General features: G+C 44.4%; 1 protein-coding gene across 5 annotated transcripts in view; it reads left to right on the forward strand.

Annotated features, from left to right (window-relative positions):
• NHEJ1 (non-homologous end joining factor 1) overlaps positions 1-24,595 on the forward strand; it is an 81,427-nt gene that overhangs the window by 8,939 nt on the left and 47,893 nt on the right. For all 5 annotated transcript variants that reach the window (XM_029933785.1, XM_029933787.1, XM_029933784.1 and 2 more), the window contains exons 4-5: positions 3,594-3,732; positions 4,317-4,375. In XM_029933785.1, coding sequence (XP_029789645.1) covers positions 3,594-3,732; positions 4,317-4,375 — 198 coding nt within the window. The remainder of the gene's footprint in view (positions 1-3,593; positions 3,733-4,316; positions 4,376-24,595) is intronic.

Here is a 24,595-nt window from a genome sequence, read left to right on the forward strand (position 1 = left end):
ATCCATCACTTAATTCTAGAACTTGGAAATCATTCATAGCAATATATTGAGAAGATCTGCCTTAATACTCTTGAATAGTAACCTAGAGTTTTACTTATTGAATATATCAACATGTATTTAATTGATGTGCTACTAGTAGACACTTAAGTTGTTTCCGTTCTTTTGTTACGCACGGTGACTCTCCTTGTATTTACTTTTCCTATGTGTAAATGTATGAGTAAACCCCTAGCAGTGGAATAGCTGAATCAAGGAATATTCGTAATTTTACTCTTGCTCACATCATGCCAGATTGTCTTCCAGAGAGACTACGCAGCTTAACTCCTACTGATCATGCAGGAGAACAGGAGAGTACAACATAGGGTGTTCACACTGGTGACTTAATAGTTCTCAACGCCCTGCGGGGTATCGTGGACTATGTGGAGCTTTGGGTCACTGCTTTCTAGCCCATTTCCACTTCCAGCCAACTTCCTCCATCCCTTCTCCCTTCATTCTTCCTAGTGTATAATGTAACTCTTTTTGATTTTTATTTTCACTTATTTTGAGAGAGCAATAGAGAGCAAGCAGGGGAGGGGCAGAGAGAGAGAGAGAGAGAGAGAGAGAGAGAGAGAGAGAGAGAGAGAGGGAGAGAGAGGGAGAGAGAGGGAGGGAGGGAGGGAGAGAGGGAGAGAATCCTAAGCAGGCTCTGCCCTCACAAACCATGAGATCATGACCTGAGCCCAAATCAAGAGTCGGACGCTTAATTGACTGAGCCACCCAGGTGCCCCAATAATTGAATTTTTATGAGACTTGGTTTCTTCATCTCTAAAGTGGAGATGCCAGTCACAGCCTTACTATGGAATTATGAGGAGTAAATTAAGAACATACGTGGTATGACTAAACTTTAGCATTATAGTGGACCTGTGAGAGCAAATACTCTGACTCCATAATTTCCCCTTGAAAAAAGGTTTCCTTGAAAAAGTTAAGGACCGTGAAAGTGCTTGGGATTAAGCCATTTTCACATCTAGGTGCTCTCAGAACCAGAGCTGGGATCTAGATCTAATTCCCAGTCTATTACCCTCTTTACACTATCCAAACCTGCGATCATTCATCTCGGGATTGATAACTGCCATTCTGCTCCCCTGCCTCTGACCTGTAAACATTTCAATGGGAAATCTGAAGACATCGGGGGGAGTTATAAATAGCTTTTCCTCTGGAAAAGATTGGCAACTCATGCCTCTATATCCATCCCACTTCCTGACCTCCTTAACTGTTGTGAGCTCTTTGAGAACAGAAGCCTCATAGGATAGTATATATTAGGCACACTGTAGGTATTTGTTGAATTGACTTATTGAACTGCTTCTCTTTATATATTATTGTCTGTAAATGAAGGGATGAGGGTGTTGCTCCTAAAGTACTTCAAGATTTTTTTCTTGTACTGCCTATAGATTTGCTTTGAAATCTGTTACTTCAGACACATGCCTTGTCGTACTTAGCTGATCTATGTTAGTGTTCATCTAACTTTGAAATGAGTTATGCCCTGATAGTCCAGAATGGTGTAACCCAGTCCCATGAAATTATTGGAGAAGTCACAATATTTACTGATAAAAAGCTAATTTTTTTCTGCTCTGTAGACCTTAGAGTCTGGTAGATCATTTCAGGTGCCTGGTATGGCATCACCATATTTAGTTAGAATATGGCATTGATTAAGAATGGTTGCTTGTTGTGTTTCATGTTGTTATATTTGACTACCAGGCAAATAAATTGCTCTTAAGGGGGGTTCCCAGGAAAGGCTGGTTATTCCCTTAGGAGTTTCTGATATTTGAAGGCTGCCACGAGATGGATGGTGATGCTGTTTGGTTGCCAGTTGTAATTACTTTCACTTCAGCCCCTGCCAACATCGACTTGCTTTCATACAAGTATTCACCTATTTTTCCTCCTAACCTACCCTGAACGGGACCGAACCTAACAAAATAATTCATAGGGAAGAGGGTTGGGTCTAGAGCAGATTAATTTTCCCGAGTCAAAACTTCTGCGACATTTTGAACAGTACTTCCTGGGGGCTTAAGTTTTTCCAAAGGACCTAAACTGGGAAACAGGACCAGGTTGGGATGGAAAGAAGTGACTGGTATTTACAGCTAGACTTGATTTCTGGCCTTCCGCTCTGCGTCAGGACCCTGCACTTCTTGGGTCCTGGTGCTGGTACAAAACTTCCGCCACTAACCCTTATTCCTCCCCCCTCCCCATCTCTTCTAATCTGTCCTTAGAGAAACGTTGGGGTTGGTGTACTCTGACCAGTGGGCCACCTCTGGCTTGCCGACTATTTTCCTGAAGTTATAGTGGAACCCCAGCACCCTGATTTATTACATGTTTTCTGTGGGCGCTTTCATGCTGCAATAGCAGAGATGACTATTGTGACAGGGACTGCATCGGCTGCAGAGCTGAAAATATTGACTACCTGGCCCATACAGAAAATGTTGCTGACCTCTGATCTAGGGCATTTCTTCTTAGTGCCTGCTTTAGCTCATCTGCCTCGGGGAAGGGAGAGGAACTCTGATAGCATGCACTAGCCACAAAGAGATGATTGATTTTAGCTTTTTTCTTGGCTAAGGCTTTCTTCCTTCTAAGGCTACTGGATACTTTGTGTAGGTGAATTAAATGATTATTCTATATAGCTGTATGTTACCATGTGAGAACACCCTCTTAGCTACACGGTGGCATGGCTATGCTTGTGTCCTTCTTATCTCTTGTTAAGAGCAAGGTGTGCTAGGTGGTTTATTCCTTCCCAGGTTGGCCTCTTGGTGACTGGCTGGCTTCTGTTACGATGACCTGAGACTTTGGTGCATTTGTGGGAGGAGACGGAAACTCTGGGCTCATTCTGGGCTCTCTGCAGCTCTGAAATGGCTCATAATCAGTGTCTGGGTCTAATTTGAGGCTGATCCTGGGCTCTCTACCCTCTGTTGATTTTTGTCTTGTGTTATATGCCACCTAGCACACTCTGTTTTAGCCACACCTACTTTCCTGATGGCTGCTTGGGTTTCTTCTGCTTTAGTCCCTCAGTTTCTGAGGAGAGTGGAGGCAACATCTTCCTCTTTTCAACTCTGTCACGTCCTTCTTCTTTTAAAAAATTTTAAGTTTATTTTGAGAGAGAGAGCGAGAGAGCAAGAGAGAGCATGAGTGGGGGAGGGACAGATAGGGAGAGAAAGAGAATCCCAAGCAGGCTCGGTGCTGTCAGTGCAGAACCTGATGTGGGGCTCAAACTCACAAACCGCAAGATCGTGAGCTGAGCTGAAATCAAGAGATGGACGCTTACCCGACTGAGCCACCTAGGCGCCCCACATCCTTCTCTTTAAATTGCCACTCCAGGTTATCTGTCCCCGTGGTCTCCTCTATTCTTCCCACCATTTTATATGTGCTACGAAGAAAACCCTTGAACTTCTTTCACGTACCTATTTAATTACTTATTATTATATTTGTATATATGGACTGCTTGCCTATGAACCTGTAAGTCCCTGTGAAAACATTTATTTTTCAGTAGTTTTTTTCTAGTTCCTAACATAGTGCTAGGGAGTACTCTGTAAGTGTCTGTTGGCTGATTGACATCTTTTCCATGAAAGGTCTCCCAGCATTTGATTCGACCTCTCATGGGCATGAGCCTGGCCCTGCAGTGCCAAGCGAGGGAGCTAGCAACCTTGCTTCAAATGAAAGATCTAGAGATCCAGGACTACCAGGAGAGCGGGGCTGTGCTGAGCCGAGGTGAGAGGGTGTTGCATGGCTGTCGCATGGGGTGTTGGGGAGGGGAGTGGTTCAGATGGTCAGAGGGCCTCAGAAAAGGGGAGAGTCATTTGCATCTAGATGTGCTTCCCTGGGGAGGTGCTGACCAGATGCTGGGTGACGCTTCTCTCTGCCTTCAGGACTTGGCTGGTTCCCAGTAGCCCACAGAAGCTGTAACTGAGTCTAGCCATGCCCTAGGCTACAGCAAGGAAGGACTTTGGAAAAGGGCCAGAGCTTCATACAACATTGTATAGGGCAGTACAGACTTGGGACCTTAGGAAGTGCTAGAGTTTTCAGCTTCAGAGTAAAAACTCAGTTTGACCTTTGTCTTCATGGCAAGAAAAACTCCTAAGAGCACATGCTGCCACCCAACATGTCCTGTGTGGTGAATCTCCCTCTCCTCCTCCTGTTTGCTCACCCGCTGTCATCCCTTCTCCTACTGGACTCTGGGTGTTGCATGTTTTGCTCTTTCCCAAGAAATCTTGGGCTCTGGTTCTTCTCCTTCTCACAGGCAAGAAGCTCATCCTAAGACTAATATTTCTTTTCTGTATCTCTTCTTATTACAGATCGGCTGAAGACAGAGCCATTTGAAGAAAATTCCTTCTTGGAACAATTTATGGTAGAGGTAGTGTGTATAACAGTAGGAAGTTCCTTTTTCCTTGTGCAACTTTGCTTTATTTTCTCATGCGTTTTGGGTGTTAGCTTGCTTGCATGGTTGGGAAGTCCTTTCTTTGCAAAAGGTGCCTATAGAAAATCCGATAAAACTTGAGACACACATTGGGGAAGATAGGGTGAAGTAGGAGGCAAGGATATAAAAGGCAAAGGTGGGCTGGTTAACATTTGTAAAACCTCTCTGTTAATGTAGGGATTTCATTTGGGATTCTCTAACCTTGGAAAGTTTGGTTGACCAGTTGATAAATTTTTGCTTGTTGAGATCAGATCGCAGGTCTGGATTATAGAGTGGGGGGCTAGTTATTATTACTTGTCCAGGGCCCTTCGACATCCCACACCAGAGGAAGGTGAAAAGCACAGGGCTACCATTTGGGGACTGTCTTGTGGGCACAGTAGGCTGTGGAAAATCACAGTGTTTATACAAGGGGACTGGCAAAGGAATGAATGGGGAGTAGATAATTGTGGCCTGTCAGAAGCGCCTGCCTAGGTTTCCCTTCTAAGGATTTAGCTTGGCCAAAAGAAACATCTATTAAATGCCAAACAGGGGGAGTATTAATAATAGTGACCTTTGATAATAACAGTCAATATTGATCTTCTTCTTCTCTAACTCTTTTGGGACTGGTTAGTTGTACAGTGAGTACCTTAGTATTATTGCGCTGTTTTCTAATTATACATGTTACCCAAGTTGTTACTTTACTATGTAAGCAAATAATGCTATTATAATATTGTGTTCTATATAGATTATTCATATTTCTGTCTTGTCATCTAGGCTAATTTATAAACTCCTTGTGGACAGGAACAGTGACTCATATTTCTTTTGAACATGAAATATTTTTCACAGGGCTAGGCCTAAAGCAGGTGTTCTTGACTTGGAACCTTCTGTTCTGCCTCTGTGCATTGGCCAAGCAAAGACACCATGATGCTTCAGGTCTTAACACAAAGAACAAAAATGCAAGTTGAGCTCTCAGTCCATCTACTGAAGCAATTTAACTTTGGAGAAGAGGGAAGGCATGTAATGTTAAGACCTGAAGCAGAGTAGATTGCCACAGAGAGATTTCCTAGGCTATTTTTCTGTCAGATAGCTTCCTCTGTCCGTAAGGGTAGGTATTAAGGAGGTTAACACAGGCTGGGGCTGACATGCTAATTCCCTGCTTCAGCCCCTTAGTTGGACAATACAAGGCTTATTCTTAGTCCACCAGAGAGGCGCTTTCCTAATCTAGTGCCCACATACATATCCAGCTTGATTTCTTGACATTTTTCTTTATGAACTTTATACTTCAGTGACAGAGAATGACTTTGAATTGCCAAAATGCCTTGAGCCTTTATGTCTTGGCATACATTGTTCTCTTCATCTATAATGCCCAATGCCCTGGCCTTATCTACCTTGTGAACTTGTATTTATCTTTTAAGTGTCAGCTTTGGCCTCTTTGGGAGAAGAACTCCCTTGTTCCAGACTCTCCTTGTAAAGATAATCCTTCTTCCCTGCTACCATAGTACCTTGGTTCCTACCTCTGTTTTACCACTTACAACTTTGTGATATTACCATTTATACATCCACAAGACTAAGCCTTTCTCCTCCATTGACCTGTGGACAATTTGAGGACAAGGACTGTGTTGGATGCTCTTTTGTATCCCCAGCACTGAACATAGTGCCCAGGAATGGTAGGTTCTTGCTGCATTTGTGGAGGAAGATGTTGGTAAATCTGTGCTAGGGAAATTTCGTGAAAATTGTGGCAGTATGGCCTGTGTGTGCAGTGCTGCTTGTGAGACCTATATTTGGGGTCTTCAGTTATTCTCATGGTTTATTTTGCAGCTTTGGATAAATCAGTACTCTCAGAGCCTCCATTTTCTCATTTGTAAAATTGGAGGTTCCTTTCCTCCATGCTTTGGGGTGGGGGCAGTCCTGCAGAATCGAATGTGAAAGCATGGAGAATCCTGGTGCCAACCCAGGGAGAATATTGGTATCTTGGAACCAATTACTTCAGGAATACTGGTCTCCTAAGTACTGGGTGGATCACACCCAAACCACATAGGCTTATGGAATTTTATATATCTGCAAAGGATCCGAGAGACAAGTGGCTATAGCTTTCCATTTCATAGATTAAGAAATTGGGTCCCAGAGATGTGAAATGACTTGCCTAAGGTCATGGAGCTGTATGCTTAGGACCTCCTACATTTCTGATCTGGGATCATCCCTACACCAGTTAGAGGAGAGTTAAGGGCTAGGATGGTGTGGAATTCTTGTGACCTCTGGAATCACTGAATCACTGCTAGAACCCCTTTCCTAATGGGACTGCAGCCTTTCTTAGGGCCACTGCATCTTTTCAATTATTCTTCTTGTCTGGGGTCCTGCAAACAGGACACAGAAGGGTCATGGGGTCACCCAAGACAGCTGAAAGGATGTGCCATCAAAATAAGCAACATAGGAAGATAAACAAACCAGGGACAGAGAGCTCGGGTTGAAGGTGCAGGGGGGCCAGGGCTGATGTCAGAAGGCCATGCGGTCAGTGCCTAGGGTCTGTTTTTCCTCGTTCTAGGCGAGAGGCCATAGCAATAGGGCACAAAGGGCAGTAGGACAGCGAGGTTTCTTGGAGACTAAGGCCAGGAAAAATATTTAAGGGTTGAACAGGGGTTACATCTTCATATTTAGTTCTTTTGTTTTTCCTCTCCCACCAAGGGCCTTTGATTTCGCATTTCCAGACACCCCAAGGGGGCCAATTGATGGTGGCCTGATTGGAGGAGGGTGGGTACTGGCAGTGTTCCTCAAGTCGGCTGGGTGGAGTGGCTGCTGGTGTGATCTTTATAGAGGGAAAGTCTCCATAAAGAGCATTTCCTAGGACCGAGAGCTGGGGAGCACCATTAGGAGTGGAAGATGAGTCCAGGAACTGGGGACTGTCACCGTATGGCAGTAGGAGCTCTGTTAAAGAAGGATAGGAGGATAGGGCCGGCGTGGCCCTCTCTCGCTCCAGTCTGGTGGAGGGAGTTCCTTCCCCTGGCCTTGTCCATGCCTCGCTCTCTCCATCTGGATGCCATCAGGCTGTGTGGCTGCTGGCGGGTTCTTTATTTATTTATCCCAGTGTAATGGGGTGAGGAGGGAGCTGGCCTGAGGCTGGCATTCCGAGGCCATGCCACTGAGCCACAGGCGGTTTGCATGGGTGTGTGAGTCACTGGGGCTGCATGCTGCTCAAACCAGACGAGGCCAGGCTCGGGGACAGCAGGCAGCCCAAAATAGAGCCCCGCCCTCTGCAGCTGGCAACCCCCTGGCTGGGAATCAGCCCTTAACACCAAAACCTGAGCGGTTTCGTGAAGCTTTCTTCCTTAGGGAAGGGGCCTTAACAGAGAGATTCTCTCCTTCCCTATCTTCAGAGGGGAGTGTTCAGCATAGCCAGTCACTCCCATTGCTGCATGCTGTATGTGATGTAAGTTCAAAATTAATCTGTTCCGTGTAATACCTTCACCAATTTCTATGACATGGTTATAGTTCTGTGCCTATAGGTAACATTGAGTTGGCTCAGCATCCTAAATGTGGCCCTGGCCTTTGTGTCCTGTCTAGTTTTAAGTTAGTGTCTTCATTCCCTGTTTGGTTGCAGCCTAATGCTAAAGCAGATTCTTCAAGTTGTGAAGACATTCACTGCTGCTCTTAGAAAGCTGGAGCTTATACCAACGATCCCTGGGGAAGATGAGGAATCCTTTAACCTGGAATTTGGTGTCCTGTTGAGTTCATTCATGGGTAGCCTCTGCTTGGTTTCCCTGGCTGGTGTCCCAGTCTTTACCTGCCCCTTAAATGTGAGTGTTACTCAAGATCATGTCCTTGTCCACTTGCCCTTCCCTCTCTGGGTCATCTCATCCAGACTGCAGTTTCAACTCTCACGAGTACACCAGTGAGGGCCAATTTTATATCTCTATTATGTTGCAGCCCGTATTTTTTTCTGCACATTTGACATGTCCCACATGCACTGCCCTAAACGTGTCCAAAAGAAACCATCTACTCCCCCAAACCCATTTCTCTTCCTATATTCCTTATCTTGGGGACTTGTACCACTATCCGTCCAGCTTTCTAAGCTAGAAACTTGGGAGCTACCCACTTTTCTCTTTGTCCTTACTTTCAAAGCCTAACTTGTCAACTCTCTTTTGAATCTGCTCTATTCCGGCATCCATTGCCTTAGATTATCACACAGCCCCCCTTTATTGGTTTGATCTTTTAGCAGCCTCCTAGCTTGTCACTCAGTCAGTCCTTATTCCCCTCCAGTTGAGTTTGTGTTCTGTCAAAGTGATCTCTTTGAAACAGAAACAGAAACTGTATTGCTTAGAGTCATTTAGGGGTTCCCGGTTACCTACAGGATAAAGTTCAAACTCCTTGAATGACACACAAGGTCATTCATGATTTGGTTTTCTTGACCTCTGCAGCCTGAACCTCTGTCACTCTCCCACACTGAAGTCTTTATTTTTTAATTTATAAAAAAATTTTTTAAGTATTTATTTATTTTTGGGAGAGTGCAAGCAGGGGAGTGGCAGAGAGAGGGGGACAGAGGATCCAAAGTGGACTCTGCACTGACAAGCTGACAGCAGCCAGCTGGATGTGGGGCTTGAACTCAATAAACAGAGAGATCACGACCTGAGCCATACCCGAAGTCAGACGTTCAACTAACTGAGCCACCCAGGGGCCCCTACCACACTGAAGTCTTGATGCCCATACATATCTTGGCCAATTTGCCTGGTATTTTCTTCCCTCTTGCCCTCATGGCAGACTTCTATTTAGCTTTCTTAACTCTGCACAGACATCATCTCTTTTGTGAGTTTTCCGTGACAGTTTTCCTTTCCTCAGTCTGCTCTTCTTTCAGGCACAGGGGCACTGTCCTGCTGTTCCTACAGCCTCCGGTACATATCTCTGCCATGGCATTTGGCATAAGGGAGGATACGGAAATGGAAAGGAAGGATGGGGAAGCAGGCAAAATTGAGTTGGCTGATCTTTTCTTATTTAGGCATTTCATTTATAATGCTTGTTAATTCTGCAGCACCCGGGTGATTCAGTCGGTTATGTGTCCAACTTTGGCGCAGGTCATGATCTCATGGTTCATGGGTATGAGCCCCACTTCAGGCTCTGTGCTAACAGCTCAGAGTGTGGAGCCTGCTTCGGATTCTGTGTCTCCCTCTCTCTCTGCCCCTCCCCCTCCCCCCTCTCTCTAAAAAATAAATAGATATTTAAAAATTTTAAATATAATGCTTGTTAATTTCTTCTCAAGATTTTCTTAACATGGCTTCCATACTACAATACTCTCCTGTCCTTCTTCGTACTTCAGTGGTTGCTCCATCTCTGAACCTCTTGCTAGTTCTTCTCCTTTACCTCTTAATGTTGGAGTGTCCAGATTCAGTCCTGGGTATTCTTATCTTTATTCACTCCCTCCTTTAGTGATCTCATGTATTCCATGGCTTTAACCATTTTGTTGATGGATCCCGAATTTAATTTTTGTTCTTTGGCTTTGCCCTCAAGACTCTGAGCTGCCTGCTCAACATCTGCTTTATGTGGAAGTCCACCGGAGTCTCAAACTCAACATGTCCAAACGTGGACTCCTAATCTTACTCCCAAATTTGCTTTTCCAACAGCCTCTTCACATCTTAGTTGATGGAAACATCCTTTCACTTACTAGCTGTGACTTTGGAGTCATCCTTGACTTCTGTCTTCCTCTCACATCCTACCTCTAGACCATTAGGAAATCCTGTTGGCTCTACCTTCAAAGTACACCCATAATTTCACTTCTGCTTCTACCATTCTGGTTTGAGCCATGTTTATCTCTTTCTTGCATTATTGCAATAACCTCCTCACTGGTGTCCCTGCTGTACCTCTCCCTCCTTCTAGTCCATTACCAACAAAGTGATCTTATTAAAACACGGATCACATCATGATACTCCCTTGCTCAAAGTCCTTCACATTGGCTTCACATTATACTCATAGAGCAAAACCCTACACGATCTGGACCTTGTTACCCTTCTGACCTCATCTCCTACCACTTTCTCCTTTGTTCACTTCACTACATCCACACCGGCCTCGTGCTGTTGTTCTAACTCTCTGAGCACCACCTGCCTTTATCCTCTTTGCAACCTGTTTCCTCTGTCTGGAATGTTCTTTCTTCAGATATTTGTGTGGCCAGTTCCCTAACTTCCTTTTTGTCTATATTAGTTATCTATTTCTTTATAACACACTGCTCCAAAATGTCATGGTTTAAAACAACAAAGTGTTGAGGGTCAGGAATTTGGAAGCAGCTTAAGCTGGGTGATTTCTGGCTCAGGGTCTCCCATAAAGTTGCAGTCAAGATGTTGGCCTGGAATGCAGTCACGATAAGGGGCTGGAGAGTTCACTTCCAAGCTCTCTCATGTGGCTGTTGGCAGGAGGTGCCATTGCCTTGTTATATGGCCTCTCCATAGGGCTGCTCACATTACATGGCCCTGGCTTCCTCCAGAGCAAGTGATCCAAGAGACAGACTAAGACCAAAATGGAAGCTGCAGGCTTTTTACAACCTAATCTCAGAAGTGACAGCCCATCACTATCTTACTGTAATCCCTTCATTAGCAGTGAGTCACTAAGTTCGGGCCACACTCAATGGGAGGGTAATTAAGCTCCACCTCTTAAGGGGAGGTGTGTCAAAAATATAATATGTGGTTTTGTTCAAATGTCATCTTCACAATGGAGTTTACCCTGAGTATCCTATTTAAAATTGTAAGCCACATTCTTGCCCCTCTGCACATGGCACTCCCATTTCATTTTACCAAGCTCTACTTTTAATTTTTTCCATAGCACTCATCTTTCAACATATTATAACTCTTACTTATTTCATTATATTCATTGTTTATGGGGTCTTCCCCCTGTTAGAATGTGTGAGCTCAGCAAAGACAAGGATATATGTTTTGTGCATTGGTTTATCTAAAGTGCATGGAACAGTGTCTCTGTGCACAGCAGGCATGAAATAACTATTTGTTGAATGGATGAACGAATCTTATCTTCCCACTCCTCTTTATTTTCCTTATCTTCTGAATAGACTGTGAAATGATCACCTGTTGGTAGCTCAGACCTAGATAGCCGTACTATAAACAGATGAGTAGCCTAAGCAAAGGATTGCTGTCCGATTGCCATTCTCTCACCTGCCTGTTTATTGAGAGATAGTCCCAACGTTGGGGTGAACTGTAAACCTTTATCTTTTCTTACTGAGTGCCCCAGAACCTCTTTTTTAGACCCAGTTAAGAAATTAAATATCACAAAACCCAAAAGAATAAGAACCTACCAAGATTCTGGAAAGAACATTAGTCATACAGCCAAAAGTAAGTTTTTAAGTTTCCACTGTCCTCAATCTTTCCTGTCTCTGGGCTCTCCCTCCACAGTTAGAAGGGCTGCCCTGCTACCACATGCCTGGTATTCACAGTGTAGAAATAAGGCACAGGACTCAGAGCGCCCTCATGGACATCGTAAAGAAGGAGAAGTCTAGATGCAGGAAACTGTCCTTCCTACTGTGTGCATGTCAGTTCTCTAATCGAGAGAACCCTGTGGTTAATTCATTCTCCCGGTATTGTCCAGCATATATGCGCACTATGTCTGGTTCTGTGAGCAGACAGGGAATGAGAATATTATCATCAAAGGGCTTTTGCTGTGCTTAACGAATGATAGTAGGGGCCACAGTAGTGGAGTGATGGAAGACGCTTCCTGCAAAAGACAGGACTTGATCTGGACTTCCATTATAGTTTTGGGTTTTGCTGGGGAACTTGGTGGAAGACATTTTAGTTTGGAAGCACATGGGTGAAGGCGATATAATGAGTGGGAGAGGATTCATAGAAAATAAGGTCAGCAAGATAATAACTTGAGGCTAGGTTGTCGGGGGGCCTTAAATGCTGCACTGGAAGATGGATACTTCATTCTGAAGGTAAATGTATTTCAGCTTTTATTTTCTGCCGGCATTCCATTTATTTGCCGGGTTTGAGTCCAGTTATTAACATCTATCACTGCAGGCAGTGATTCTCAAAGCGGCACGTCTCCTAGGAAGGAGATGGGCCCTTCCTTCTTGCAGTTATTAATTACTGTCATAGATAGTGGGAAGCCGTGGATAGTTTTGGCTGGAGACTTGACATATGAAAGTGATCTTGGGGAAGATCAGTCCAGCCGTGGTATGCCTATGTGAGCTTAAGCATAGTGGTAGAGTTGACAGACTAGGAAAATCATGGGTGGGGCTCAATTAAATCTAATCTTGGGCATACAAAGGAATGGTTTTCCTTATTTAAAACACAAATCCACCAGTATTTGAGCTCTGGAATGAAAATCTCCAGGGAGGAAGGGATGGCTGCATATGTTTCTCAGCTACATTTCTTCAGAGTTTTGCCTCCTCTTTGGGGTTTTCTCAGTGTGGTTCCTGTAGTCACCCTTGAGCCCTGCTGCCACTGGCCACAACTTCTTTTCCTTTGGGTCCAAGAATGTATTAAAAGTCCTGTTTCTTTATTTTCCTTTTACAAAGCCTTATAGGGGCTTATACTTCCAAAAGAAAATGTGTCAAAAATCTGAGGGAAAACAAAAAGGAAATCAATATAAAAAATACAAGTGGAATAAAATTACTCATTTCCAAGACATAGATTTCTGATTCTAGAAATCCTAATAGTGAAGGACTTCATCAGCTTCTAAATTCTCATATCCAAAAGCCTCAAAATCAAGTGTTACTAACTCAGATGCCTACAGGGGACTGGCAAAAAACATAAATATGCATATCAGGCTGGATATAAGACAACAGAGATTTGTAGTGGTCTGTGGAAAACCGAACTGTTCATGCCCCCCATGTCTAGACCCAGACGGCTAGCACAGTTTAACAGATACCGCTCTGAGGGGTTGTGTATCTTACTTCATTCAGAGGAAGTTACCAACTCTTCTAAAATGAAACCTGTTTTTTACTTGTTTATTTAGCTCTACTGAATCCACTATTAGTCGCTCATTTGGTTTTATTCTTATTTCCAGTCTGAGAAATCCACTTAGTTCAGAATTGAGTTGTGAGGCAGTGATGATGGGTATCTTATTTCTGGCAAACACCTAGCCTTCTTGGGCCTAAACTCTAAGCTTCTCATACCTCTGGAACGTTTTGCAGTGATTCACACAGTTGGGTCTCTCTCCTCTTCCCCCAGTAGAGGAAGGGTTTCATAAAAGTCTGTTTATTACATTATGGCCATTAAACAGTGCTTTAGTCTATTAAAAAAAACTGATGGCTTATATGTAATTAGAGTTAATTAAAAAATATAAGATGAAAGTCTTTTTCACATACATGTTAGATTTAAATTGGTTATAGGAAGGACCTATAACTAGTAATGCTCAGGAAAGTACTGACAAAGTGGGTTTGAAAGTTAAGTTGAAAAAACTTAGAAATCTGGGAGTCTATGCAGAGGAGGGATACCAGAAGTCATGAGAGTGGACGCCTGTTTTGCTGGAAGAGCACAAAGAAAAGAACAAAAGTCCAATGATTGAGATTTGTACAACAGTCATAATTGGAAGGAGTAGTAGGAGCCAGTGAAGGAAGTGTGAGGAGAGAGGAGGAGAATCTGAACAGAGTACTTAATTAGCCCAGAAAGGGGCACAGACAGTTATCAAGGTCATATGTGCATGTGCCAGACAGTGTCAGGAGGCTTATCTAACTTACAATCCTTAAACCTATGAGGTTGATGATATTATTCTCATTTTAAAGACAAAGAAGCAGAGGCTCAAGGGCCAAGTAATTTGTTTCAAGTCAGCTCACCTGATTTTGTCGTATTTGTCTTTACTCAAATCTCATGTTCTTCCTGTCACCCCCAAGGGTGATCCACAGTGCCGCCTGCGGGAGTGAGGCCGAACGGAATGAGCGCCCCCGCCCAAGGAAAGTCTATTAGGCAACTTGTGATCTTGGGCAATGTCAGCAGATGCAGGCACCTAAAGAAGGATCAACTGATAAGGCAATGGAGACAATGAGTATAGAACTTTCAATGTAGAAGTTTCACAATGAAAAGGAATTGAGAGCTGGCTGCTGAGTTAGCAGTGGCTTAAGCACAACCCCTTCTAAAGGTGAGAAGACGCATGTATGTTTGAAAGCAAAGGAGGAGCCACTGGAACAGCAGAAACATAAGCTGATGAAGGGAGAATGATCGAGTGGGAGCAAGGACCTGTGGAGTTGAGCAGAGTGGGAGAATTAGTCCTTCCTCCGGGATTTGTGGATGGCCAGAAGGCGTGGGTGATGACTTGATTTCTGCCTACTTCCATCCTCTTTCCCCAGGAGATGTTGCCTTTTCACTCTGGAATTTTAAAGCCCTTCCCAAGGACTTTTAATTCCCCTTACTTGAGAAGAGAATCAGATGGTTCCATGACTTTTCTGTTAATGACCAAAATAGTGAAACAGACAGCAGTAGAAGTATTCCTTCCCTCTTCTGAACTCCTGTGTCACTTTGTATCTTTCCTGTGTCACGTACCACTGCAGTGCCTTGTATATAGGAGGCACACAATAATGAGCGGTTGTAGCTTAAAGGTCTTGGCATTGGAAGACCCTCTCACATTGGTAAATGTTGTCTCTGGTTATAGAAATGCAGAGGAAAAATGGAAGTATCAAATGACTTACCTTTTGTGATGTGCTTTCCTGATGTGTTGGCTTTCTAAGTTTAATATTTTTTAAATACTTATTTATTTTTAAGAGAGAGGGAAAGAGACAGAGTGCAAGCAGGGTAGGGGCAGAGAGAGAGGGAGACACAGAATCCGAAGCAGGCTCCAGGCTCCGAGCTATCAGCACAGAGCCCAACACACTGTTTGAACCCATGAACTGTAAGATCATGACCTAAGCCAAAGTTGGATGCTTAACCGACTGAGCCATCTAGGCAACCTGGCTCCCTAACTTCAGCTTTATACCTAAAGTGTTCTCTTCTTACGGCCTTTATTCATGGGTGATATTTCTTTTGGATAGTGAGCCACATTGAAAAGTGAGAGACTGAGTCCTATAGGTTAGCAGCTGAGCTGCTACAAGATGTCAGGACTCATGGAGGTCCTTGCTTTCTCCCATAAAAGAATTGTCAGTGGAGAGATTGCCATTAAAAATCTCAAGAAGTATTTTTCTCATTTTGTAAGGGAAATATTTAGTCTATTTTTAAAAATTTTATTTTAGAGAGAGAGAGTGTGTGTGTGAGTGGGGCAGAGGGAAAGAGAGAGAATCTTAAGTAGGTTCCAGGCTCAGCGCAGAGGCCAGTGCAGGGTTCGATCCCACGACCCAGGATCATGACCTGAGCCGTAACCAGGAGTTGGACACTCAACCAACTGAGCCACCCAGGTGCCTCTAGTCTTTTGTTTTTATAAGCACCATTGAAAATATTAAACAATGTGGAGTCATGCTGAAAAGTGAAAAAATGGTTTTTGTTCTTGAAGGATAGACTTTTGAGGGCAATCAGACCACTGAAATTTGCATATATACAAAGCATATTCTAAATACATAAAATATATGTTACCTCAGAGGAAAAAGAAATAGATTCATTTGTATAGCAGGCTAGTTTGGAAGAGGTGTTTCTGGAGAGGTAAATCTTGAGCATGTACAGGGAGTTCGTGTGGTGAATGGCTACCGAAGGAAAGACACCACTAGGCATTTTATTCAGGTACACAATCTGAGAGGCTCTCCCTAGGTGTGGTGGTTTGAGGGAATCCTTCAAAAGCTTTTTGGCTTCTGTTACTCTTATGCTTGGAGCCTGAGTGACTCTGAAGCTATACACGGTCCTCTTAGAATCTTTTACTCCACAGAACCCCTTCCAATTTGCTGTGAATGAAGCTAGGAATGAGGGGGATCTTTGAGACAGGATGACAATAAATAACCCTTAGTCTACAGAAGGAATAGTCAGTGATTGTCTTAGCATTCAGTTTTCTGCAGCCCCACGAGCCGAGGAAGAACAGAGAGAAGTTGCCGAATTTAGTGGATACCAAAGTTGGTGCACATCTCCAACAGATTATTGCCTCCCCCCACCAATTTTGGGGTAAGCTCTGCTATCAAGGTAAATAAGAATCAATCTGAAATGGATGAGATTAGCTATCTACAGAAGTGATTTACCCTACTGTTTGTAAATATATTGCTTATGAGACGAGGTTACAAGTCTCAACAAGGGCATAGGCTAGTACCTTAATGAAGGAGATCATGGTGTTTCCAGTATGTGCAGAGAAGGTTAGAGCCATAGAATTTTGGGAGCTGGAAGGGTCTTTATCAATCTAGGAGCATATAAAATCTCTTTGTTTTATTTTTGAGGAAATTAGGGCCTGCAAAGATAAAAGAACTCTCATGTAGACCAACAGTGGTAGATTTGGGCACCAGGACCCATGGCTTTGAACTTCAGGTCCAGTATTATTCCATTGTATCCCATTGCCTTTCCATGTTACACACCAACACTCGGAACTTTATGTGGGCAGTAGGCAAGACTGAGACCCATTTGTGAGCCTTATGGACTCCTAACTTATGTAAGAGCTGGGAAAGTGGTCCGTGGCTCGAGTTTTTTCTTGAAACCCCTGGTCTTACACATGTTTGGGCTCTTGTAAGCAATTAGAAAAAAAAACTTACATAATTAATTCATGAGGTCTGAGAAGATGTACTAGCAGAGGAGCAGAGATGTATAGAATTTGAAAAAAGAGAAACTAAGGAGTAACAATGTATTACTTTGTCTAGCACAGTGCCAAAGCACTGATGTAGTAGAATAGGGACAAATGTCTAGTTTTTCCCACAGTGTATATGAAGTCTCCCATAAAGTCATTTGCTGTCTTCTGCCTTTTTTTTTTTTTAATCTTTCGGGGTTTAACACATAGTGCTCAGTGTTTATTTGGTTTCCCAGGAAAAATCAGCTGAAGATAGTTCAGGCACTGGAATGGTATAGCCCCCACCTTATAAACTAATACACTGGCATTTTAATTTCTGAAGTAGTGTTCTATGATTTTAGTTAGCACTTGTCAATCTTCTGGAATCTGATTATCTCTAAATGAACTAATGAAAACCAAGTTGGGGACTCTGGACCTTTGGTGACCCCTACAAAGTGTAGACTTCCCGGGAGATGCTGTTTGAACAGCTTCTCAGGGTCTCTCAATCTGCATATCTGTCTGTTTACCTCCCCTAACATTTCTTACTGCAAACACTGAATCCTGGGGCTCCTCTAACCATCTTAGAAGGTCAAGCTAGGTTTAAAGCACCTAACAAAGTACTCAGGTTGTGCTTCTTGGACTCTGAGCCTCTTGGTCAGTGTAGTAGGTGGGCCCGGCCATGCAGCCCCTTTCATCGAACCCAGTGTGTACTCCAAGAAAATATGCCGTTGATTTTGGGGCTTTGCCCAGCTAGAGAAGCCCTTTGGGTGGTGAGTGGAGGTGTGGATGTTCTGCCTTGAAGGGGGTCTCTCTCAGAGCTTTCTTAAGTTGAATTTTCTCTGACTTCATCTGCCAGTGGTGCCGAGGAAGATTGGCCCTTTGGCTCTCTTTGTCTCCTTGGACCCGTTTTTAGGAAATTTAGTGTCAGAGGACTTGTTCCCCGGGTCTCTAGAGCCCTAATTCTTCACAGTCCAAGGATTGATTCTAGTGGCCCTGAATGGCTCAGACCCTCATGGATTAACCAGCAGTGATATTCAGACCAGTAACCTGTCTCTCCTGAAACTGCTTCTCAGGCCTCAAAGCCTGAATCAAGTAACCATTGTACCAATCTTGTATCGGGGCTCAGAATGTCAGTTTGCAGCTTGTCTCATATATAAATATAGGTCTCTCTAGATATAAAAAGTGAGAGTCTGTAAGTTGCTTTTTTTTTTCTATACCCCCTTTCATGGGGGCAAGCTAATGAGATGCATATCATTAAAGACCCGATGTTTTGTGGGATGGAGCCTTTTAAACTGGATGTGCCTGGCTTCGTCATGGCAAATATTTACCAAAAAAAAAAAAAAAAAAAAAAAAAAAAAAAAAAAAAAAAAAAAAAAAAAAGAAAAAAAGGGACATACCATATAAAATTAGAGTTCTGAAAATAGTACCTGGAGAAGCAGAAAGAAAAAAAAAGAAAAAAAAAAGCCAGGACAGAAAATACAGGCCAGTCTGTTTGGGGAAAAGGGAAAAAGAGATAAAATGAGAGAAACCTCGGCAGTAAAAACAGCATCTTGGTAAACAGACTATAAAAAAAATTGTGACCTGCTTTCTGGCAGCCCTGGCGGCTGTCGAGCGGGTGAAGGTGGCGGAGCTGGCGTCTGTGTGGACACACAGTGCCCGGGGCGCACGGCTCCCCCGGCCGCGCGGGGCGTTAAATTTAGCCACATAATGATGGGCCTGAGGACAGCCTCTTGTTGACCACACCATAATTACTGCTTCACTTTATGAATTTTATTTTGCTTATTCTGTTTCCTCCTTCTTTGGCATGAAGGGGCCCGGAGTGGGGGGGAGTCCCACCCCTACACTGCCCCCCTTACTGGACAAATGAGTCTTCATAGAAACTTGGGCTCTTGGGCCACTAGGGTAAAGAGTAAGCTCTCTTGATTAATCGGAAAGGGAGGAAGGTTTCTGCTCCCCAAGGCTCTTGATTTAACATAGTAAAGTCAGAAGTGGAACTTACTAGCCCTGCTTCTCAGAGCGCTCACAGAAAATACCCTGACGTCTTTGGTCTCAGAAGGCACTTTGATGTGAATCTGAGAGGTTGACACTCTTACTCTGTTTATAAAACCCCAAGAGCCTGCTCCCAAGTGTTGTCGGATTTTTTGGTCTTTGGTCCTAAGCTCCCTAGCTAGCCACTTAGACATTTACTTTTGACAACATTCTGCCGCACAAAGAGGTGCATTGTTTTATATATGTCTTAGTCTTGGCGATAACTGGGTTCTTGAAGCTGAGGCTCTAACATACTCAGCTCTGCTCAGGTAACATATTCTGTTTAGAATATGTTTAGAGTATTTTGTGGAAACCTCAAGTATTCTTTTGGGGCACTTGAATTGATGCTGATCTTCTCAGTTTTGGAGTTTAAACAGCATAGTTCGCTAGAGCGCACCCTGGCCAGTGTCAGAATAGTGCTCTTATTAGCTTCATCTGGAACTCTAGGGAAGGGCCAGGAGCCGGTGGTCTCAGACCAAAAGTACCCTACTGGGGAGAGAAAGTAAGCTGTAGTCAGAGCATCAGAAGACTTGCGTGGAGTAGATACTGGGTCATTGGGGGTGAAGTTCTTGAATGGTGACCTAGGCTGGCAGCTACCTATGGCCCCACAGTGGCCCTCCAACTGAGGAAGTGGTGGAAAAGGAAAAGCAAACAGGGGTTGTGGTCAGGGTACTGGCTTGTGTGTCATTGGCCGGGACTGTCCTGTTTGTGTGTGAGGGGTGGTTGGGCTCCTCCCGAAGCCAGGCCAGAACGTGTCAAGGAGAGGCTCCTTGCAGCTCTTGTTTTCCCAAAACAAAGGAAACTCCTTGCATTGCTGGAAGTCGCGTGCTTGGATGCTGAGTTTGTTATTGCCTGATAACCTGGCCACCAACTCCTGCCCTCCTCTTCACCCCACGCAGCCAGTGGCTTCGTGGGAGCAGCTTCCTGTTCCTCATCCTAGGCAGCAGATTCGCTCCCTATTGTACCCAGAAAGGATTTGAAAAAAGGAAGAGTTAGCCCTCCTGTCCCCAGACCTAGCCTCTTCTCTTCCCATGGAACCTTCTAGAACAGTGCTTTTCAAAGTTGTCTGACGCATAGTCTTAACTGTGTGTAGCGAATATGCATCATGTGCCCTATGTGGTAAGTTCAACAGTACTCAAACCATTTTATATCCTGAACTAGTGTGTGGGTATCATGGCAATATCAGATTGCTATGCAATTTGTTAAATGCTTATGCTCAATTTCTATACTTACCCCATCATGGGCTAGTTACAAAGAGTTCATGGACCAGCACCAGTTTGATGATCACACTTTGAAGAGCGTTGTCCTAGAACTATAAGATCTAGTGAGTTTGAGCTATTTCCTACTGGACATAGAGGTCCTACCCTTAACCTGTTCAGTGAAGGATGGATAGAAAAAGGAATTCTTTTTTTAAAATTTTGTTAATGTTTTATTTATTTTTGAGAGAGAGAGACACACAGACAGACAGACAGACAGCATGAGCAGGGGAGGGTCAGAGAGAGAGGGAGACACAGAATCCAAAGACAGGCTCCAGGCTCTGAGCTAGCTGTCAGCACAGAGCTTGATGCGGGGCTCAAACCCACAAACTGTGAGATCATAACCTGAGCCGAAGCTGGACGTTCAACCGACTGAGCCACTCAGGCACCCCGAAAAATAAATTCTTAAGGAGACTTCAGGCAGTAAGAAGTAATCTGATCTCAGTTGCCAGGTCATGCCAAAGAGCTCTGGTACTGAGCTAGAAGCTTGAATTTAGCTGATTAAAGGTTTCTTTCCCAGTGCGGAGGTTCTGTGATTCTAATGCTAAATGGTAAGGCCAAGAGGTAAAGTTAATGGCCTTGAGGAGTCCTAAAAGGGCAGCTTTAGATGACTTACCAAGGTAAAGAAAGAAAAGGAAGAGATGTTTTTCATAGGGTTCATTTACTAGTGTTTTTCATCTAGATATGAGGTCTTTCTTATACAGATTGATCATGTGTTTGGTCAGCATTATCTTTGTCTTCTGTTAGGAGGCCACCAAATTGTTTCCAGAGGTTGAGAGATCTAGGATTGAGGAGAAAAGTAAATATTGGCAGAGTTGGTGGAATTCCAGTAAGAGATAAGGACTGGGCCTTGGATTAGAACTGTGGCTTACTGGCGGGGCTACTTAATATCCCTAGTTGGAGAGTGGGGTTCACAGCCCAGGTATGTAGGACAGCTGGGTAGAGGGGACTGGCCACCCAGTGAAAGGTTTGTCTTTGCCAGAGAAGAGGAATAGGGCACTGAGAGAGAAGACTGAAAAGCAAGCCAGGAATTTAAAGGACTGGAGAGTTCCTCGAGGGAGGGAGCAGGAACCTGCTGGGTTCCACCCTTGCTAAGGGAAGAAGGAAGAGAGAAGTAGGCACAGACTCACCTCTGTGTCTTTTCTCTTTTTAACACCCCACTAACCCTAGGGATCTGCAATCAGGAAAAGAAACCAGATGGAAGCTCCTGGTTAAATCTTGGTCATGTGTCCCTGCTTAAAACTCCTCAGTGGCTCCCTATTGACCTTAGGGTAAAGTCCAAACTCCTTAATAAAACCATTAAGGCCCTTTATGATCTGGCCTCTGTTCACCTCCCTAGTTTCTTCTCCCACTCTTCTGGTAGGCCGCACTTTCACTCCCCACCCACACTTCTACCTTCCATCTGAAATGTACACTTCAGGCACAGTGAACTGCTGTCAGTTCCCAGAGCCCATTATTTTCTCTCTTATCTCTTAGACTTTGGCACACATTTTCTCTGGAAAATCCCTGCCACCACAAACCTTTTCACCTGGATAACTCCTGTTCACTGTTTGGATTTCAGTGAAGATGTCACTTCCTCGAGGGAATTCTCCCTGGCCATCTGAGTTCAATTTAGTTGCCTTCCTTCTGAGCCACTCTATTTGTTGAATCATAGGCCCTATCACACTGCATTGTAATTGCTGTTTTCTTCTGGCTCCCCGCCCCCATGGTAGGTTCCCCAAGGGCTGGGGTATGATCTGTCTTGTTTAACTTGTCTGATCCATTGTAGGTACTCAGGAAATTCTGTGGTGTTATATACTTCTGCAGAGAAATTTTGCCTTTATTATTTAATTTGATTCAGTTATTTCTCTTTTTAAATAATGTGTTTATTTATCTTTGAGAGAGAAAGTGCAAGTCTGGGAGGGGCAGAGAGAGAGGGGGACAGAGGATCCCAGGTGGGCTCTGCACTGACAGCAGAGAGCTCAGTGCAAGGCTTGAACTCACAGACTGTGAGATCATGACCTGAGCCAGGGTTGGAGGCTCAACTGACTTGAGCCCCCCAGGTGCCCCTAATTTGATTCACTTATAACTAGCAGGTGAAATGAGCAGGCCACACGGAATAAAATTCAACACAAATATATTGATCACTGACTCACATAAAAAGAAGAAACAAATGTACATGATTTTTTTTTTAACCCCACGAGGGCCGCTTCAGGATAAGGAGATATGATGACTTTGTTTGGAGAAATTATGTGGCCCTGAGTCCCACACGGAATTACAGTTGAAACCAAAACCTCATCCTTCGACGTTCTCGCACAGAACTTCCCCCCTCCTCCGTGCCCTCAGTATCTCCCCCGTCTCAGAGTTCTGTTCCAATGAAATATATTTGAGAAGGGAGGATACCCCAGAGAATAAAAAAAGCATTCCTGTGACTCTTCTTAAATCTTCCCATTGAAAAACAGGTCTGAAATTCTAGAAAAATGGCTGAGCACCAAACTGGATTATCATCACATAGAAGGTCAAGGAAAAATGTCAGGACCATGAGACGTGGAAATGAGCTGACGCACAGTTGGAGGGGAATCCTCAGGAGAAGGATCTGAGAAACACTGACATTTTCGGCTGCCAGCATGTTTTCTTTGGGACTGCCCTGAGAACAGGACAGCCAAGTAGGATGAGGACAGAACTGGGGGGATACTTGCTGGCCCTCTTCCAAGTCCACCAGCTTCTCAGCCACTGAACAAGTAAGGTAGATGAGCTAGAACGTTTAAGGCTGCCGCTCAGCCCTTTTTATTTTTCAGTTCTTGGGAGCTGAAAGGAGTTGGTGTCAGCCAGATCAGCAGAGACCTAGTCTATAGGCAAAGCTGGCCACAAGGGCAGGTTCAAAATTACTCCTGCACCCTGGCCTTGGGGCCGGGAAGAGTGTGGCCCGGGTTCTCTCACTAGCAGGGATCAGTAAATTCTAGCCATGCGGGACCCAGACGCTCTTTGTCCAGCAATGTTTTCCCAGCGTCTCCTGGGGAGTGATTCAGGGCCAAGGTGACAGTGGGTTTGGAGCCCAGATGAAAGGATTGCGGGGACCACAAGACAAGATCCCTTGTGTGGTGGCCGGCTGGAAAGAGGAGGGAGTGAGTGTGTGGAGGTCAGTGACGCAACTGCCCTGGCTTGCAGGGCTGGAGGAGGAGAAGGCTCGCGGTGTGTCTCCTTATAAAGAGGCCCTTACCACATGAAGCAGGGGGCGAAGGTGATCCCGCAGTGAGTCACCCAGGAAGGGACGCCGTGTGCCCAGAGCCCAGAAGAGAGGACTTGTGGATTTCCCACTCTTTCCTTCTATGATTTTAGGCGTAATACAGGTTGCTTTAGTCACTCACACTGCTGCGCTGCTTCTCATTCTGCCTTCTGTCTAACCGGTTTTTTACTCTGCTCTGCACTATCCCTGATGTGCATGGATTTTCATCTATCAGTTTGTTCTGGATTTCTGTAGTTGGGTTTTTTTTTAATCTAAAGTTTGAAATCTATTGATTTCAAGAAACCCTAACCATCCTTTGAATTGTATTTGCCTTTGAGAAGATGGCCTGGTGGCTCTTTGCCAAGCATGGCCATTCTGAGGTTGTGTTTGCTTTCCTTCTTATCTTCAACCAAGGCAGGTATCATATCCTGGACTGGAATCTGAAGGGATTTCTAGGGGGCTCCTGGATCCAATTGCCCCTCAGTTTGAACGCAGCTCTAGCCTGGCCTTTATTGAGGTCTGCGACTGCAGAGGTCTGGGGAGTGTCCCTGTAATCAGCCGCCACCAGCCCCACACTGCCTTGTAATAAAGCAGCTCTATATTTGTTCTGTTTATAGTCTCCTCTGTAATAATGCCACAGCCCTCATTGCTCTCTCTCTTTGGGGAGAATTTTTCTGGGTAATAGAAAATTTTGAAATGTTAAAGAGGGTTGTAGATTCAGAAAATGTTTTTATCTAGGATGTGTCTGAGGTTGGGAAGATACCCAGGAAATCTAGGCAGCTAGTGAGCACCCTCGGGGAAGAGCGTGTTGTGGTGTGCGTGTTATGTGTGTGTGTGTGTGTGTGTGTGTGTGTGTGTGTGTGTGTGTGAGAGAGAGAGAGAGAGAGAGAGAGAGAGACACTGTGGCTGCCAGCCCGTGTGTGCGGAGGGGAGGTGTGAGAAGCTGCGGGTGCGTGCTGTGTGGTCATGATGGGTGTGGCGTGAACTTCTCTTGGGATGGTTGGAAGTGGGGTGGAAGGGGCCAATGAAATAATGGAAAACCCTGTTTTGGCAAATATCAAAACGGTCAGGTATGTAGGATGGCAAGCCCTAGAAGTTTAGCCT

Source organism: Suricata suricatta, chromosome 3, assembly GCF_006229205.1.
Source record: "Suricata suricatta isolate VVHF042 chromosome 3, meerkat_22Aug2017_6uvM2_HiC, whole genome shotgun sequence".
NCBI classification, from domain to species: Eukaryota; Metazoa; Chordata; class Mammalia; order Carnivora; family Herpestidae; genus Suricata; species Suricata suricatta.